This window comes from Brachyistius frenatus, unplaced genomic scaffold, assembly GCF_029030835.1.
Source record: "Brachyistius frenatus isolate BFR_SWC_R1_liver_20210118 unplaced genomic scaffold, ASM2903083v1 Contig_295, whole genome shotgun sequence".
NCBI lineage: Eukaryota > Metazoa > Chordata > Actinopteri > Embiotocidae > Brachyistius > Brachyistius frenatus.
In genome coordinates, this window is record NW_027210894.1 from 272,686 (window position 1) to 291,376 (window position 18,691).

General features: G+C 41.5%; 1 protein-coding gene across 1 annotated transcript; it reads right to left on the minus strand.

Annotated features, from left to right (window-relative positions):
* Positions 1 to 441: 441 nt before the first annotated feature.
* Positions 442 to 17,542, minus strand: LOC138635189 (protein O-GlcNAcase). Its single transcript, XM_069722561.1, has 17 exons — positions 17,338 to 17,542; positions 14,592 to 14,643; positions 10,218 to 10,315; positions 9,536 to 9,666; positions 9,277 to 9,448; positions 9,077 to 9,175; positions 7,963 to 8,232; positions 6,817 to 6,897; positions 6,200 to 6,672; positions 5,918 to 6,092; positions 5,432 to 5,488; positions 4,989 to 5,074; positions 4,720 to 4,824; positions 4,234 to 4,325; positions 3,936 to 4,125; positions 2,524 to 2,683; positions 442 to 1,869 (listed from the first exon to the last, which is right to left on the minus strand). Exons 1-17 carry the CDS (start codon positions 17,375 to 17,377, stop codon positions 1,733 to 1,735), a joined length of 2,418 nt encoding a protein of 805 aa, XP_069578662.1. The 5' UTR covers positions 17,378 to 17,542; the 3' UTR covers positions 442 to 1,732.
* Positions 17,543 to 18,691: the final 1,149 nt, after the last annotated feature.

An 18,691-nucleotide genomic window follows, 5' to 3' on the forward strand; every position in this document is an offset into this window, starting at 1 on the left:
ACGCGCGCGCACACACCTCAATCAAAGTACCGACACACACATACACTATATGCCAGTGCGTAGCAGTCACACCAGCAGTGTTTACCGTGTCTGACAACTGTGTAAACAGGAGGTCTCTATTATATCCAATTGAACCAAGTGTAAACTTCACATAAGTCGTGTGTGTGTGTGTGTGTGTGTGTGTGGGGGGGGGGGGGTGGCGGCACAAAACCAGTAAGAGAGGGTTTATATGAAGTCACAGATGTCCAGTAGCTGTCTATAGAAACTGATTAAATAGAGCGTACTGTACAGTCAAGCTGTACATCTCATTGTGCTCCGACTACAAGACAACTGTTTACAGTAAACTGACTACACTGGAGCCGCATTTATGTTTTATGGTTTTAACAAGCATCGTGGACTGAAATAGAGCTTCAGCATCATGGCAGAGGGTGTGTGTGTGCATGTTTCTGATGAATTTTAGCATGCATGCATTTGCATTTTTTTGTTATGTTGCGACGTCTTTATCGCTATAATAGCTGATAAAAGTCCAATAGAAAATCTTCCTTTATGTTGCCATGTTAGAGCATGCCATTGAAATTAAATGTTTGCCTCCATGTCAGTATGCATGTAACCCTACTCTGTGAACAGCCACGCAATGTTTTGTTCTTCATGCATGTAAACATTCATCTAAACTAAGCGAGTGTAAACAGTGATGCCACATCTGGGCCCGGCCTGGTGTTTGCAGACCATTTGACCATCAGGACAGGCGCTAAGTTTTAAGAAAAAAAAGATCAATTGTGAACAAAGCAGAGGAAGCAGAGCACCAGATCAACCATAGGAGCCTCACTGGGGTCAGGAGGGGATTGCTTTATATCTTAGGTGAGAAGATCAAAACCACTCTCTTGTCTGTACGGTAAATATGAACCTACAGCTAGCTTAGCACAGGCTGGAAACAAACAAAATTTGCCCACCAGCACCGAGTTTAGCAATTAACATTTTATATTGCTGTTTAATCCGTGCACTGGTAGTGATAAGACTCCAGGAAGTTACTGTGCCTGGAACATAAACACTCTGGCTGTTGAAGAGTTGCTCCTCTTCAGGGAGATCAAATCCATTTCAAACAGTAGCTCTGAGGCTTGTAAGGATTTAGAGAAAACCAAAACAAACAAGCTGAAAAATACTAAAATGCTCCATAGGGCTGAGAGGAATTTCTGAGTTACTGAATTATCTTCGGGTTCTAAAGAAATTATATTATCCAAAAGCAAATTATTCCAATTAAAAGAAATGCACATGGTGGAATGGCTCGTGGCCCACGGAGGGGAATGTTGTAGCTGCTGTGATCAAGCACTCTGCTCCCGTCTCGACCTATTCTGTCCTTGTTACTTTCTTGTAATCCTCAGCCAGGGGCGGCATCAGAGAAAGATTAACACAGCTCTGCTAATGGTTTATAGTTGAAGCTTATTTTGTGTTTTGAAAATCCCTCTGAAATCTCTGGGCTCATTCCCATCACTGCCACACAGACTCAAAGGAATTCAAACTTGTCGCTCAACAAAGGTTCCCTCTCTCGACGGAGTAATTACAGAGCCTACTCCTTCGCAAATATTTATTTGTCTCTGTGCCTTACTGCACATACTGTGTTACACCTTTCAGTGTGTGTAAATGCCTTTTGTGTGTTAATTGTATATGAGCAAGTGTCTGTTGTTTCCGTTGGTGTGTATGTGTGTGACAATGCTTGTGTGAGTGATTTTAGTGTTCAGAGCAGCCTTCCCAGCACCACCCCCTCTCTGCTGCGGGCTTCTCCTCTGAGGATCTCCAGGAAGCCCAGTTTGGTCAAGAATTCCAGCCTCTGACGGTCTGTAGGCTGCACCTCACAAAACACACCCTGAGAACCTGCAGTGTGAGAATAACAAGAAACACAAACCGGTAGAGATTAGTTTAGCTTTTTTGTTGCTATAGCCCTTTCAGCAATCATGACTAGTAACTGCTTGGGGAGGGAAATACTAATAATCACAGCAGAAGTCCACCGATCGGTGTACACATTTTTGTACAGCAGTAATTTCCAAAACATTTTAGATAGCCCGATTAGAGCCTGAAAGACTTATTGGTCATTGATTTTATCGATCGATATTGACCTTTTACAGATAAATCTGTATCAGCGATACATTTGAACAGAACAGAAAAAGAGGCTCAGGTAAATTTATAAATGGTTCTATTTGCTTTTTGTTTAAACTTATAATTGCTTAGAATTATTACATACCCTGTGACGTTCACCGTTTCAATGCACTGATGTCATTTTGGACACTGAAGTTTATTGTTAAACTTTAAAATATCCTGTCTCCATTACATATATTTGTCACAAGTTTGATAACCACATTTCAGTCGATGTGTCAATGTCAGAATTTTTTCACTTCCTAATATCAGTATCGTACCCTAAAATCCAGCACCAAGTTTTTGTTTGTTTGATAGAGACAGGTGGTCGTTTCAGTGTTCAATTTTCTATTGTTTACATAAATAAGGAAACCCTTGTTCTCTCTCTGAGCTTACCGTTGGCTTTGAGTGCAGCGAGGAGGGCGGTGAGCAGGGTGCGGCTCACACTGATGTCCACCAGCTCAGGCAGGGCGTCCAGTCGCAGCTGAGAGGGGAAGTGATAGAGGAGCGATTCTGGGTACTCGCCTTGGTCCTCCTCCATCAGCCGGATCAAATCCTCCAGAAAGGGAAAAGGAGACACAAAGGTATTCTCTCAATGTGCTTTTGATGAGAGGTGAAGATAACCTTTGTCAGTCCCATGTTCTTGTAGTTTTCTAACACTGCCACTAGATGCTGCTAATGTGTCATATTTGACTGACCCGGGTACGTTCAAGATAACCAACAACCTTAAAGCTAAACTTCTTACTAACAGACAGACTAAAGATAAATTATCATCGTAAATTCAATTTCTCTGTTGATGTTGCAAGACACTTGTAATATTTTCAGAGTCTCTGCTGTACCAGCAGCTTATATTTTGTAGAAATAGGCCTCTCTAATTAGTCTGATGTACTTCCTATCAAAGAAGCTGGTAAGCATTTTTTTCTTGGAATACAAATTGCTTGTAGGGAAGTTTTCTCCTCCCTGTTTTCAAGACAAAAACACATATAGCAGCTACACCAAAAAAAAGTATAAGTGACAAAATAATATTGTAAAATACCAGTAATATGTTACAGGAACAAATGTCATTGTCAGTCAACACTAAAGCCTTCAACTGTAAAACTTTTTGCACCATCACACCTGTGGCTGCAGTGTGAGTGACAGTCATCCAAAGTGTGTGCTGTGACGCACAGAGCAGGAGGAAGCATCATCCACAGACGTCAGGCTTTGACTCTGTCTGTTGCTCACCACCACGCTCCGTTTGGCTCTTTGCCTGAGATCACTGAAGTGTTTGTCATGGTGGGCAACAACAACACTGTGCGATACAGTCTACCCTTCTGTTTTCATCAAAGATTCTTTAATGTAAGGTGTTCAATTCTTAACTCTACCATTAAATCCTTTTGTATTTAATAGCTGCATCACTGTTACACCATTGTATGTGTGCACATGGCAACAACTGTTAGGTCTAGTTGGATGTAAGTGTGTATGATGCACTGCTGATACAGGAAATAGAGGCCCATAGCAACATGAAGAGGTGGAGAGAGAATATTGCAGGTGGCTGTAAAACACATCTTGTCTTCAGTATGTGTTGTTTACCTATGTGTCACTAACTTCCTGGTGGGTTATTAATCCTTCACCGAGGAATCCAGATGGTGTGACAGCAGGTACTGAAACACCTTAACATTTGTGTGCATGAATGTGTTGGGTGTGTCTATAGCTCTTTGTGTGCGTATACCTGTAACGTGGACCGTGTCCTTCAAAATAAATGACCTGTTCAAAAAGAGATATTTAAAGGAGTTCTGAATGCTGCTGAATAATACCCACGTATTCACCTGTGTGTTGAGGGGGGTGTTGTTCCCTTTCGGTGGGTATTTGTCCCTCATGGCGGGAATCCAGCTGGCCTGGCAGCGCTTGGCGAAGGAGCGGACGTCCGAGATGCCTAACACACAGCCACAAACACCGAGCTCATCTTCCAAGATGAAGCTGTACTCGGGGCACAACGCCAGGCACGGTCCGAGACATCTACGGGAATGAAAGGAGGTATCTGTATACACTGTTTTACAAGTCATTCTATTATGATGAAGTGTCAAAGACTGCCCAGCTCTCTTTGTCTCTCACACACAGACACACCTGTCTCCTATGACATCTGGATGAGCAGCACTGGACTCTTGGCCACCCTGAGTCCTCAGGTGGAGTTGGCGGACCATCCGATATAGCTCCACCTGCACACAAAGTAATATCCTTTTGAAAGATGTTTGTGATTTTTTTTTTTTTAGACCATGGGTTTCCCCACACCAGTGTGTAAATGTCCAACTAAAAATCTACAGATGACTAAACAATCAGGGTTCTTTGAAAACTATTTCTATAGCACTTATCTATGAGATTACTGATCTCATTAAGGATTACTGATTCCTTAAATTTTCCATGACTTTTCTGGCCTGAGCATCTGCATGATATAGAAATGTTCCTCCTAAATAGTCTGTTTCTACAGCAGCTATACAAAAGACTACAAATAGAGGAAAACACAAATATTCTCTGACTTTCCCTCTCTTGAGTGCACCTCTTTTGACTTGTGGGATATTTCCTGAATGATCCTGCCATGGTTTATGTGGGTACCTTGTCTTTGCTGTGGTAGGGCCTGATGTTGTAGAGACGAGAGGTAGGGAAGAGAGGAGGAGGGTGGGTGAAAAGTTCACTGCTGCTGCCTATTGGGAGAAGCATCTACACACCACATGAACAAACACGCACATGCCAGAAAGTTTTAGATACTGTACTAGACAGAGGCAGGTCATATATTATTAAGAATTTAGGAGCACCAGCATGCACCCACAAAAAAAAAAAAAAATCCATTGATAAAGATCATTTCAAGTAAACCGACACGCTACCTGCACCTCCCCAGACACGCCCCCTTTGAACACCCAGGGCTCTGATTCCACTCCCAGTAGGTCTGCTCCTGTGGTCTTTCCACACCCTACCACAGATAAGAGTCACATGTCACTGATGACATGATAAGGGTAGGGCCCATCAAATGCCAGCAGAGTTGTCAGCGCAGATGGAGAATGATTGCACAGCTTTAAATATTTATGCCAGCATTAAAGTTCAGTGGTTTACACCATTAGACCGCCTCCAGAGATGTTGACTGAAATCAACCTTTTTAAGTTTTTATGCTGGTGTCATAAATAATTGAAGCATAACTGGTGAATCAGTCCTCACTGCTCCATTACCAGCTGACCTTGTGCTGAGCAGTCATGAGTGAATCTTGTACCTGTCGTTAGTTACTTCTGGCACAGACAGGGAGATAAAACGATTAAAGGTCACGTCTACTCACAGTGGAAGCAGTTCCTCCAGGAGCCGAGGGTGGAGCTGTCACTTAACACATGTCCTTCTGAGAGAGGTAGATGAGTGAGTGGGGTGGAGAACAAGAAAGTGTTATTAAAATGAGACAACACCACCCCACTAATGTACAGGACCTTTTCGATCACCCCCTGTCCTCCCTCTTCAAACACAAGTACCTCATTGGTAACATTGTGTCCCAAATTATGCGATATTGTATGGAAAAAAAAACACCATGCTATACTATATTATACTATACTATATGATACTGTACTCTTCTATGCTATGCTACGCCATGGTGGGCAGTTTATAAACTGTCGTAAAGCAGTATGGTTTACCGCACTGTACTGCACTCTACACTATGCAGGTAGTATAACTATATAGTATAATATATAGTAACGTGCTTCAGTACACAGTAGCGCATTACAGGAAAACAAGTTCTGTTCCTGTATGTTTCCTGCTTCCATCTCTGTGTCCTTACCCAGCCAGCATATGAAAGCCTTTGCCACCAGAGCTGTGTTCCTCAGGTCCCACACATAAGGGTAAAGGTCGTAGAGCACAGCCCTGTTGGCCCCGCCCACAACACTGCAGTGGAGCTGTGCTATGTCTTCACACAGAGACATGAACCTGGAGGACCGGCCACGCCACTCATCAATCTGAGGACATAAGTAAGTACACTTGGTCATGTTGTTCTTTGTCATCAGACATGCACAGCACAATTCACACTTAATCAACAAAAACCCAACACAAAGTCCTCACTGACCTTCAGAGGCGGCGGCTTCTTGCTGTTAGCGCTGACCAGGTGGCAGTTTGTCTTCAGCCAGGTGAGATCCTGCAGCAGTTTCTCAGCGGACGGGCCATGCTCGTGGGGGAGGTAATAAAGACCAACCAACAGCCGCACCTGTGACTCACTCAGCAGGCCCTTCCCACCGCAGAGCCCCCGACCCAGGGCCTTCTGTCCACGGCATCCACCGGGCGCTGCAGGCCTGGATCCTGGAGTTGGCTGATGGGGTTGGCCTGGCTGGTTTGACCTCTTTTTCTCCTCCTCTTGTACTTCCGTCTCGCCCTTGACCTTAGTGGGTGAGGAGGGAGGGGAACTGGAATTCAGGGGGAAGACTGGGAGTTTGGCCACAGTTTTTGATCCTCTGAAGGCTGATGGGCGGTCGGGTCTGTCAGGAGTTTTGCAGCGAGATGTTGGGACGGAGGCTCGCTGGTCTGCCCTTGTGCTCTGCCGACCTAGAATGATAATAATGAAGAAAAAAACCTCACAGGTTAACATTCTTGTTGGCTTAGTTGGGCAGTCTCTAAAAATATAGCCTGTCAGGTTTAATTAATTTATTGGTCCACTTGAAAAGTAAAGCACACACAGGTAGTTTTTACCTGCTTGTAGAGGTTGGTTGAGTTCTTCCATCCAGTCATGCAATGCAGCAGACAAAGCTCTATCAGGACAGTACTCCTCATCTAGAGCACACATAAGACTGTATTATAGTATCTGTGAGGAAACTCTACTAATTTATATTCAGAGCATCTCGCAGACATACAGAAATTCAGCCTCAAATAATTTTGCATAATCAGTCGGTAATGCTCACTGGCTCACACTGGCATCATATATAGGCAAAATATTATAGGACTGCACCGCAGCCTCCCATGTAATCATTAAACTTCCTCTTCCGTTTCCATCCACATTACGAGCCTCAGCCTGCCCTTCATCTTTTTTTCCCCTCATCTCTTCCCTTTAAGCCTATTCACCCTCCAGCCCTTCGCCTGCTTTCTCCTCCACAGAGGGACCTTGTTCTCTTCTCACTTCTTCCTTCATCACACCACACAATTGTTCCCCCCCCCCTCCATCCCCCACCACCTCCCACCACCTCCCTCCACCCAGTCTTCAGAACATCACACGCTGCAGTGCTTCTCTATTCTTACAATTCTTTGTCCAATTCCCTTGTTCCCTCTTTCTCTCTCTGGCTGTGTGTTCATGTACATCACAATGAATGAAATACAATGAATGAAATGCACTGAATATAAACCGAATCCCAAATTAGGGTGATGTAAAGGGTAATACAGCTCGACTGTTACAGAAATTCTTACAGTAATTTAAACTACAAAACTTCAGGGATATATACACTGTGAATCAGAATGGTGAAATAAATCGGACCTAAAGACACAATTAAAAAAAATAATAATTTTGCACTGAAAATAGTTGATTGGTGAAATTTTGTAGGTCAGTATGAGGAAAATATTGGTGCTGTGTGTGAAAGCTTACTGAGTAACTTTTCTATGGCAACAGATGGATCTTGAATACCTTTTGTTAAGTAATATCAGACTGAATTTCTACTTGGTGGTCAAAATGATGCTCATTGCTAAGCAACACTGGCTTATTGAACATTTCTCCAGGAAGCACTGGGATGAGCTGTACATGAACGGGGTCTGGCAGAGACAATATTATTTTATTAACTTGGGACATCTCCGGTCTCATCACTGCTACTTCCTCCACTCCATCTGCCATCCCTCCGCTGGTCCCCTCACCTTTCGTTTCCTCTTTTCCAGCTCTGTACCAGCTTCCCAGCGTGTGCAGCGGGATGTAGTTGGCTTCAAATTCGCAGTTGGGGTTGAGCAGCAGGCCCCTCAGCTGGCGCCTCAGCTGAGGCTCTCGACCCTTGAAAGGTCCCAAAAAGAGACGCCTGGAGTCGTAGTCGTTGGCGTGCAGGTTGTCCCAGATGAGCGGTGGGCGCTGGAGGACAGACTCCACCTCAGCCAAGCAGTCTACGGACAGTTTCCTGGAAATGACCTTAGTGCCTGTGAGACAGAGTGAAGGGAAGACAGCAAGTGAAAGCACGAAGGTCTGAAAAACAAACTTCACATCCAAATCTGAGGGAGGCTAAAATGACGAAGCTGTTCTTATCTAAGAATTTGATCAAATCAAAACCGAGCTAACCATCAAAATATGAAATTCAAGAAATCTGGTAACCATCAGGTACTTATGCTTTGAGAGTCTGCTGTAGCATAACCAAATGAACTGCTGTGGGGGAAAATATTTTTCTATCTCCCGTACAATGTCTCTACGTTTTTATGTGTTTTGCTCATTTTGCTCATTATATGTACAGCTCTATGGTGCATGCTTTGGGATATTAGACTATAATAATCTCTGACTTGATTTAGGTAGTGCTTTGACTATCCTGTAATATTCATGTAATACTATAAATAATGTTTATATATATATATATAGGTACATTTATGAAGGTTGTGGTGCATGGTGTGACATTCCAATGAATTTTAAATATAATTTAAATGTAGCCACTACAGAATAGCCTCTGAGGTGGAAGAGTAAAACTTCAAGAAATGAACTGAAAGAGAAGGCGATAAAGTGTGTGTGTTTTACTGTACTTCCATATGCGTGTGGGTGGATGTGAACCTATATCATTTTCTGGTTTGTGGGGGAGGTTGTGTGGAATTTGTGCCTACACTAATTTGCATGTGTGCAGGCTGAGCTGTGTTTCGCGTGCGTGTGTGCGCATGTGTGTGTGTGTAAAATTGCAGGTCAACTAATCGGGCTAAAAAACCAACAACTAGAAGTTGCAGTTTGTGTTTCTGGTTAATAGCTGCAGGAATACAGCCACATTATAGTTATTATATGTCTCACCTGTCCATATTACTGTTATATTAGGCAGCAGGTCCTCTCCAATAGTTTGCAGGTAGGGAGACTTGGATACACTGGGAGAACACAGAGAACCACAGTACTCTGCGGGGAGAGAGAAAGACGGATGATGTGTCATGAAGATGCAGTAAAACTGTCACATTCTTTTGAAGTCCTGACTCTGAGTTCTCCACCTCCGATCCTACCTGTAGGGCAGAAGAGGAAGACGGGCGGTTCCCCCAAGAACCGATAAATGTCATTGGTTACTGTGACCTGAGCATGGGCGAAGGAGGCGAAGGCCTCGCTGTCGGCCTGACACATGGAGTGATCGATGTCATCAAACAGAATGGCAAATGCCTGGCAACCCAGGTCAGATACCTGGAGAGAGTGATGAGGTTCTGTGTGAGTGATTTTAAAGGAACAAACCAGTTGCATTTCTGTAGTATTTTACCGTGTGTAAAGTACTTGTCTCAGCTTGCGTTTGAGCAGCGTCAAGTCACAGGAAGAAGAGAAGACAATGTCCTGGCCAGGAGAGAGCGCGTAAACAAACCTCAGGCCTCTCGACTGGGCCTCTACGATGAGAGTACGCAACTGACCTGGGATGAAGAGGAGAGAGATCTTAAACATAACATTTAAAATGGGACAAAATGAGAAATAATTACCAAAATTATAATTTAATTCAAGAGAAAATGATGGATGTATGAGGTGCTGTGATGCAGTAGACTGAGATATATAGTCAATACAGTGCTTATATGTGAACACAACTTTTGAACACTGATTAGTGTATTTTATTAGATCCTTATTCATGTAACAAACATACACTCTAAATCAGGGTTATATTATATAGTGCTACCACCATTTCTCTCTTCATGTATCTCTGAGGAAATTCCGCTTGTCTCAGTATCTGTATGGTACATTATAATAAAAGATATTTTTTCCAGAAATGTAAAAAAGTCAATCTCATACTTATGACAGGAGACAGAATATCTTATTGAACTTCAGCCTCATTTACCTGTGCTTCACTAAATCTGCTTTAGGTGATTCAAAATGGATTTTTATTGCTTTGTAGGAAAACTTGGATGCACATATGAGTGAATAAATGGCGGGACATGAGAGACCGACAGATGGAGAAATGGGAAGTCCGTACCCTCCTCTTGAGGAGAATATACTTCCCTCCACAACAGTCTATGCTTCAGGTCGTCTTTTGGACCGTACAGGTAGGTGTTCAGCCCCCAATGCTGCATCCTGGTGGAGACAAAAAAAGGAGAGAGAGGAAACGGAGTTAAACAAAGTGCAGGTTTGAGTGTTTGGTTTGAAAAATAGGCTGTATAGGAAGGAAAACTGCTGAATGCTCACTTTTAGGTAGGTAGGTATATACTTTATTAATCCCCGAGGGGAAATTTTTTAACATAATTTCTGAAATCCAACCATATAATGGTTCAAAAAGACCATTTTTAATCATCATAATTCTTTTTTGTTTCCTCCTTACAGTTGATATTTTACAATCCCACATTTCTGTTTTACAGATTTTGTATAGAATTTGATTTTATACCTCATATTCTGGTCAAATTCAGGAATTCTGCATTATTTAATATGAATATTGAAATTAATATAATCTGTTACTTTGTATATTCATGCTCTAAACTTAATTAATCTGTTCCCTGGGGGGAGAGAGAAATTAGAAGCTGAAAGTGAGGCGAGGACAGATGAAGGGAAAAAAATTAAAAACAACAAGCTGCAAGAAAATAGATCCACTGTATTGATCGAGAGGCTTCAGTTACAGGAAATTACCTGCTGAATTATAAATAGAGCATAGTAATAGGAGTGAAACAATATCTGCATCAGCATGCATTCACACACACACACACACACACACACACACACACACACATATATATATACACATGAATATTGCTGTCTCTCTCTGGACACGGACCAGCTTTTCTCTTTCTTGTCATTTGTTGGTGGGCAGTGTTTCTCTCTCTCTTTGCTTCACTTCACTTCCTGGACAGATGGTACGCAAGTCGCCTCCACAAAGCTACAACCTACCTCCCTCAAAAACACAATCACACACACGCACACACGCGCACACACACACACACACACACACACACACACACACACACACTTTACTGTCGACACATCCACAGCTCTTCTCTGCCAATCTTATGCAACTCTCGGCGTATGAATTTTTCCTGCACCCCACACTAGAGCCTAAAAAAGCCTGTCTATAAATAAACCTGGTGTCCACACACTCAGCTGCTGCCACACTCACAAAGTTTTGGAAGTAAAATCAATTCCCATTGTCTCTTCATAAAGCAGTGATTGCCTGTTTGGCAGTGTTCTTTGCCAGTTTGCTCCACATGTACAAACTAAACTCCTCCTCAAGCACCTGCAAATCAAAACAAGTTTCTGGACACATTTTTGTGACTTAATCCAAGCTGCTTATTATGTTTTTATATTACAAATCTCGCATAGTTGTTCGAGCATGAATATAAACAAAACTTACAGTGCATCTGGAAAGTATTCACAGCGCTTCACGTTTTACACATTTTGTTATGTTACAGCCTTATTCCAAAATGGATTAAATTCATTTTTTTCCTCAAAATTCTACACGCAATATCCCATAATGACAGTGAAAATAGTTTGTTTAAAATTTTTGTAAATCTATTAAAATCTATTAAAAATAAAGAACTTAAATATAACAGGTACATTCACAGCCTTTGCTCAATCCTTTGTTGAAGCACCTTTGGCAGAAATTACAGCCTCAAATCTTTTTGAGTGTGATGCTATAAGCTTGGCACCTATTCTTGGGCAGTTTCTCCCCTTCTTCTTTGCAGGACCTCTCAAGCTCCATCAGGTTGGATGGTGAACGTTGGTGGACAGCCATTTTCAGATCTCTCCAGAGATGTTCAATCGGGTTCAAGTCTGGGCTCTGCCTGGGCCTCTCAAGGACTTTCACAGAGTTGTCCTGAAGACACTCCTTTGTTATCTTGGCTGTGTGCCCCAGTCTGAGGTCCAGAGCGCTCTGGAGAAGGTTTTCATCAAGGATGTCCTGTACATTGCTGCATTCATCTTTCCCTCCAAGTCTCCCATGAAAAACATCCCCACAGCATGATGCTGCCACCACCATGCTTCACTGTAGAGAGGTATTGGCCAGCGGTGCCTGGTTTCCTCCAGACATGATGCGTGGCATTCAGGCCAAAGAGTTCAATCTTTGTTTCATCAGACCAGAGAATTTAGTTTCTCATGGTCTGACAGTCCTTCAGGTGCCTTTTGGTAAACTCCAGATGAGCTGTCATGTGCCTTTTACTGAGGATTGTCTGGCCACTCTACCATACAGGCCTGCTTGGTGGAGTGCTGCAGAGATGGTTGTCCTTCTGGAAGGTTCTCCTCTCTTCACAGAGCAACGTTGGAGCTCTGTCAGAGTGACCATCGGGTTCTTGGTCACCTCCCTGACTAAGGCCCTTCTCCCCTGATTGCTCAGTTTGACCGGGCGGCCGACTCTATGAAGAGTCCTGGTGGTTCCAAACTTCTTCCATTTACAGATGATGGAGGCCACTGTGCTCATTGGGACCTTCAATGCTGCAGAAATCTTTCTGTACCCTCCCCCAGATCTGTGCCTCGATACAATCCTGTCTCGGAGGTCTACAGACAATTCTTTGGACTTCATGGCTTGGTTTGTGCTCTGACATGCACTGTCAACTGGTGGGACCTTATATAGACGGTGTGTGTCTTTCCAAATCATGTCCAATCAATTGAATTCACCACAGGTGGACTCCAATCAAGTTGTAGAAACATCTCAAGGATGATCAGTGGAAACAGGATGCACCTGAGCTCAATTTTGAGTGTAATGGTAAAGGCTGTGAATACTTATGTACATGTGATTTTTTTTTTTCATTTTTGATTTTGAATAGATTTGCAAAAATTTCAAAAAAATGTATTTCACATTGTCATTATGGGGTATTGTGTGTAGAATTTTGAGGGGAAAAAATGAATTTAATCCATTTTGGAATAAGGTTGTAATAAACAAAATGTGGAAAAAGTGAAGCGCTGTGAATACTTTCCAGATGCACTATGTGCCATAATGATTTGGATGCATATGTTTTGCATATATTTAAGAGCGGTGGAAAGCAGAGCAGAGGGACTCGCTCTCTCTGGGGACGCATCCGGCTGTGACTATTGGCTGTCGAACTACAAAACTGTGTCGCAGCTCCCAAAAGGGATTTATGTTGTTCCATTTATATGTAAGATCAATGTGTTAATTGGTTCCCTTCCAACTAGGAGGTATACACGAGGGGTGATATGGACGCACATGAAAAGGGAATGCCACATCCTTCATTAGTGCATCTATTAATATTTGACACTGTTGTGCCTTGACTGTTGTGTTCACATTACATTAATGGACTGAAAATTGTTTGAATGATGCTTTTCACGTTTTTTCTGTGCTGAAGATGAACTATTAGTATTCTGTCATAGAAATCAGTATGCACTGATTCATGCTATTTATGAGCTGATGAAAGTGTTAATGAAAACTGTTGTGACAGATAAGAAGCTGCCTTTCAGTCAAGATTCAAATACACTTGAATTCTGATCGTGCTGCCTTTATATTACATCTGATTTGGAGCACCCTCATTGTGTAGATTAGCTTGAATGTTATTTTTATTTTTTTCTGGTTTAAATGGCTTTTTTTTTTTTTTTTTTTTTTACCCAGCTTCATGTTGTTGTGATGCCTCGCTTTCGTCTGCCTAAAACAGCCTGCTGTTGCACTAAACTGGTATCGCTCCTCGCGCTGTGGCCAACAGCTAAAGAGTGTGGTTGTGCTGAGCAGCTCCCTGGTGTTCATGGAAAAAAGGTGTTGCTAAATAAAGAGCTTTAGGCTCAGCGAAACATGCTTAAATGTTGATAAATTATCTGTAACTAGGAGGGTTTTTTTTCCTCATTCATTCATTCTATATTACAAATCGTGGAGATTTAGTATTGCAGAGGCATACATTTTTTTTTGGCAAGCCTTTAAACTCGAAACATATCACTATGGAGGAAACACTGAATATTTGTGTGCACAAAATTTCCCCGCAATCTATTGAGGCGTTTCAGAGGCAGACGTGTTGCCAGCATGACTGAAAACAGTGTCTCTGGGACCATGGTCCACATCCCACCTCTGACCCTCTTTCTCTGTCTTCCCTCTCTGACAAAATACACTGTCTGCCCCGCCTGACGGCCACGGCTAAGCCTCTGGACTGAGGATGAGTCTGCCCTTTGCTGTGGAGTCATTCTGCGTCAGTGATTTCTCTCATCTCTGCCTGGCACTGAAATAAAGGCGTGCAGCTGATTTTAGCACCGAGGCATCAGGTCAGTAGCTCCCGAGCTCACTCTGTTCATGTGGAGAGGAAGAACAACACAAAAACACCCCCTCTGACCAGGTTCACAAGACTCCTATGCATGGACACCTGCGCTCACAGACTGGAACAGCACATGCAGGCTTGCAGACAGGTTGTTTGGAGAGTGGTGGCAGACGTACCATTGGAAGAGAACTTTCCTCTGATCCATAGACCACGGCCTCCCATAGAAACCTAGAGACGAACAATAAAAACAAAATGAGTGCATACTGTACATGTCCCATTACTAATGCAGAGGTTAAAGCTATTATTACACACTTTCATGATAAGAGACTCCTAATAAACTACTTTAGTTCTGATTAGATCTACAGTCACACATAGGAGATCTGCTTCTATAATTTCTCTGTTTAATATTTTCTAACAGTTTACGAAAATCATTTCTGCATATCAAATTTCTTTTTTATTGACCAAATATGATAGTAAATTTGCTCTAAAACTGACTTTCATTAGACATTTGCTGCAGTGTGATTTTATATTCTTGTTGGCTTAAAAAGCACAATGGGAGCGACGTCTATGTGCTTTTGTTTTTTGCAACTCAATCCTTTGTGACTTTATATGAAACATATCATTCATGACTGCCTGTTTTTTTTTTTTATTTCAATACTCTGCAGCATTTATTCACACACTGAACAATCATCAGCTACCGGACTCTATCAGCTGGCAGCTCCACTGCTGTATGTGCAGCCTCACAAAGCTCTACAAGATCTTGTGGTGCTCACTTGGTCACATCCCCACTGTGTTTGGCAGAGGCATAATTCATCTCCCGCTACACTCTCCATCATATTTTCTATTCTTAGAAATGGGAGCGTCTCCAGTGTCCCTCTCCCTCCTTTGCGTTTTTGAATAAGTCTGCAATATGTGTGTGTGTGTGTGTGTATACAATAAGTGGGTCAGAGTGAGAATTAAATCAGATAAACTTACAATCCAAACTGCTTTCTGCTGCACATCTTTGGGGAATGTGTTTATTTTGGTGTGTAGGAAATGTCTATCTGTGTGTGTGTGTCCTGTGGCGTGCTCCCCACCAAGCCAACCCAATTACTACCTCTGCTGGATGCCACCACGAGGTTTGAGAAATACTCAGGTTGGAGGAGGCATACAAATTAGTTTTAAGGTGTGTGTGCGTGCGTTTATAAATATATAGACCTATAAAGCTGAGTAGGCAGACAAACCAAAAAGTGCTGAAACAAATAAGTAACTGACAGAAACTTTATCTCTCTTTTATACCTGTGATTTATATATTTTGGGGTTTTGGACTGATGTTCGGATTAAACAAAATATTTAAAGACACCCCTCTGACCAAGTTGAGACATCCAATTTTTATATTAAAGGATATTTCTTAGACTCAATGTTTAGATGCATAATAAAATAGAAAATATCAATCTTAAAATGTCAGAAAATGGTAAAAAAGAATGTTGATCAGTGTTTCTTAGAGATAAAAATGCAGCCTAAAATGGCTTCTTTTGTCCTGACCAACAGTTCAAGACCACTTTTTTTTTCTTTTCTATTTGTTATCATGAAGGACTAAAGGAACCAGAAAATATTCACATTTAAGAACCTGGAATCAGATAATTAAAAAATAAATTAATCCAAAGATGACTCAAAAATGATCAATTGATTATCAGAAAAGTTAGTAATTAAGTTTCTGTTGATCAAATAATTGATTAATTGACTAGTTGCAGCTCTAGACTGCACGAATGAAAAGAAAACAAATTGTAGCTTTACATACATTTTGTGCAAACATCTGAAACCAGAAATAGAGTAAGTTAACGATACCACTGTTGGTTTGTAAACACTGATGAGAACAAATCTGGATTTTTTTTTTTGTATTATCCTCATCATCAATAAGATATTATTATTATTGTTGTTGTGTGGTAAAAAAAAACAAAAAAAACATTAGAAAATATTAGATTCCATTCACCTGGGAAACAAAAGCTTTGTTTTATTTTGAAAGCCGAAACTCGCAGCATATAATCAGAAAGAAACATGGGACAACTTAGTTTTATTGCATCCTTCCACAATAGTATTATCCACTTCATTACACACTCGTATACAGTAGGATGCTTTCTTCATATTTTGTGTGTGTGTGTGTGTGTGTGTGTGTGTGTGTGTGTGTGTGTGTGTGTGGCTGTAAGTTGAGATAACTGCAGAAGGGACAGGTGTTGTTCTTCTCTCTTTTCTGCTGTAATTGTTCTGTGTGCTGTTTTGTGATAGTCACAACCTGTAGCATCATTAACATTATTACAATCGGTGATGCATTATTCCCATCATCATCATCTCCAAACTCGGGGTGTTTCACTGGCATTATTTTCATTGACATCTTTAAATTGTCCTCTTTGTTGTCTTTTCTTTCACCGTTTCATCATCACAACAACAACCATCATCACCACAGCCTTCTTCTACTGATGCTCAACAGCATCTTCATCATTGTTACTGTCAAACCAACAAACCTCATCACAGTGTCCAGTCATCATTACCATCTTAATGACCATCTTCACCATACGCATCGACTTCATTTGCACCATTATCATCTTCCTCATTCCCAGCAGTCATTATCCAGTTCCCTGGAGCCTTTCAACCAGACGTTACTGGATGCTTTTCACCGCCTGCTCTTTGATCTCCACTTCAAGCCTGACTGATCACCACCACATCACCTCATAAAGACCTTGTCATCCTACCTACGCCAGTCTTCATAAACACATCACCACTCCCACGCCCACCTTACAGTGGCTGACAAAACGATCGGTCGCAAATATAGGTCACACGGTGGCCTGTTCAAAATCGTCCCCTCGAGGTAAGAAAAAAAAAAAAAAAAAAAAAAAAATCACATGATCTGACAGGAGGTCAGTTATGAAGTCGGCCGCTTCTTACCTTCCACCACCCCACAAAGGAACTGCTTCTTCTCCTCCATCCTGTTCTCGGCAGCGCTGCCTCCCCCCGCTTCCAGTCGGCCCCTAAAGAGCGAGGGAAGACGAGATGCTCGCCCCGTCTGTCAGCTCAGATCCCGGGGAAATTCTTCATGCCTCTCCTCGATCTGCCTCCACCTCCTCTCCCCTCCCTCTCCTTCTGTCTACATCGCTGAGGCTCCCGTGCTGCGTTCAGGTGCCCCGCGGAATCTCCTACGTTCAAGCAACAAAGTTGTGATTGCAGACGGAACCACGTGAGTTGTAATAATGAACCCTCATTAGGAAAAACAAACAAACAAACAACACCACCAATAAATGTGACCCTCCCCAGAAGTTGAATTGACAGGTTTTGTTTGAGAAGATAAGCTATAGTGACAGGCAAAATAAAGAAGTTTAGATTTGTTGTCAGATAAATATGTCATAATAAATGTTTAAAGCACTTAGGCTATATAGATAAAGGAAGTGTGTTTTAATCAAAAAGCAAAAACTGAGTGAAATAATAATGCTTAAAATATCTTATCGTGAAGCAGTTGTTTTCTTTTCTCTTTCAGTCGTCATGAGCGGGGAAGGTAACGAGTTTATATTCCTTCAGCATATTCCTTCCTTGAGCAAAGCTAAACGCTTAAACATGAACTGTTGTTGAACATAGTAATTACGTTGTGTTTATATAAAAGTGAGTTATGCTGTTATTGTGTAAATGTACATAAGAGTTCAATTAGTTACCAGCGAACAGCGACGTTCGGCTAGTATAAGTAAAACATGTGTGTTACACTAAAGCAGAAGCCGAGGAAAATACAACACTAAAATGTAGAAACTGAAACCAGGGTTTTGATTTTATTTGATTTGGATTCATATATTAAAAATTAGCTTTGGAGTTAAGACGAGGTGAATATTGTCAATGCATTGAAAAACGGCATCTGTAAGTGAATTTTAAGTTCTACACAGCATTTCAAACAAATGCTCACTTTGAATCCAAAAGTGCCTTAAAGTATATCTATTAAAGTAGTAATCTATTGAAAAACCAACAAGATTTCACTTTTTTTTTTTTTTTTAAACAAACGAACAATCGAACTTTATTGAAAATGCTATCTTTGTATTTCAGTTACAGAATGTGGAATAGTGGTTATGTTCATTTTTTAATGAAAGAAAAACGATTAAAAAAAAGTCCCTTTCCACATAAAATGTATGTATAATAGGAAAGGGTACAGTAGGTTGCTGATTGTGTATAATATTATTTTGCATCAAAATGCTCAAGAAATGCCGACTCTTTAAATTCCTTTGTTTTTCTCTGCTTTTTAATGTAGATTTTTCCCGCAACC

Excerpts from the sequence above, each read along its gene's own strand:
- LOC138635189 (XM_069722561.1), bottom strand. The coding sequence starts at position 17,377 with ATGGAGGAGAAGAAGCAGTTCCTTTGTGGGGTGGTGGAAG. Across the intron at positions 5,489-5,917 it reads GGCTTTCATATGCTGGCTGG|AAGGACATGTGTTAAGTGAC; the intron begins GTAAGGACACAG and ends TACCTCTCTCAG. Across the intron at positions 1,870-2,523 it reads CGCTGCACTCAAAGCCAACG|GTTCTCAGGGTGTGTTTTGT; the intron begins GTAAGCTCAGAG and ends CTCACACTGCAG.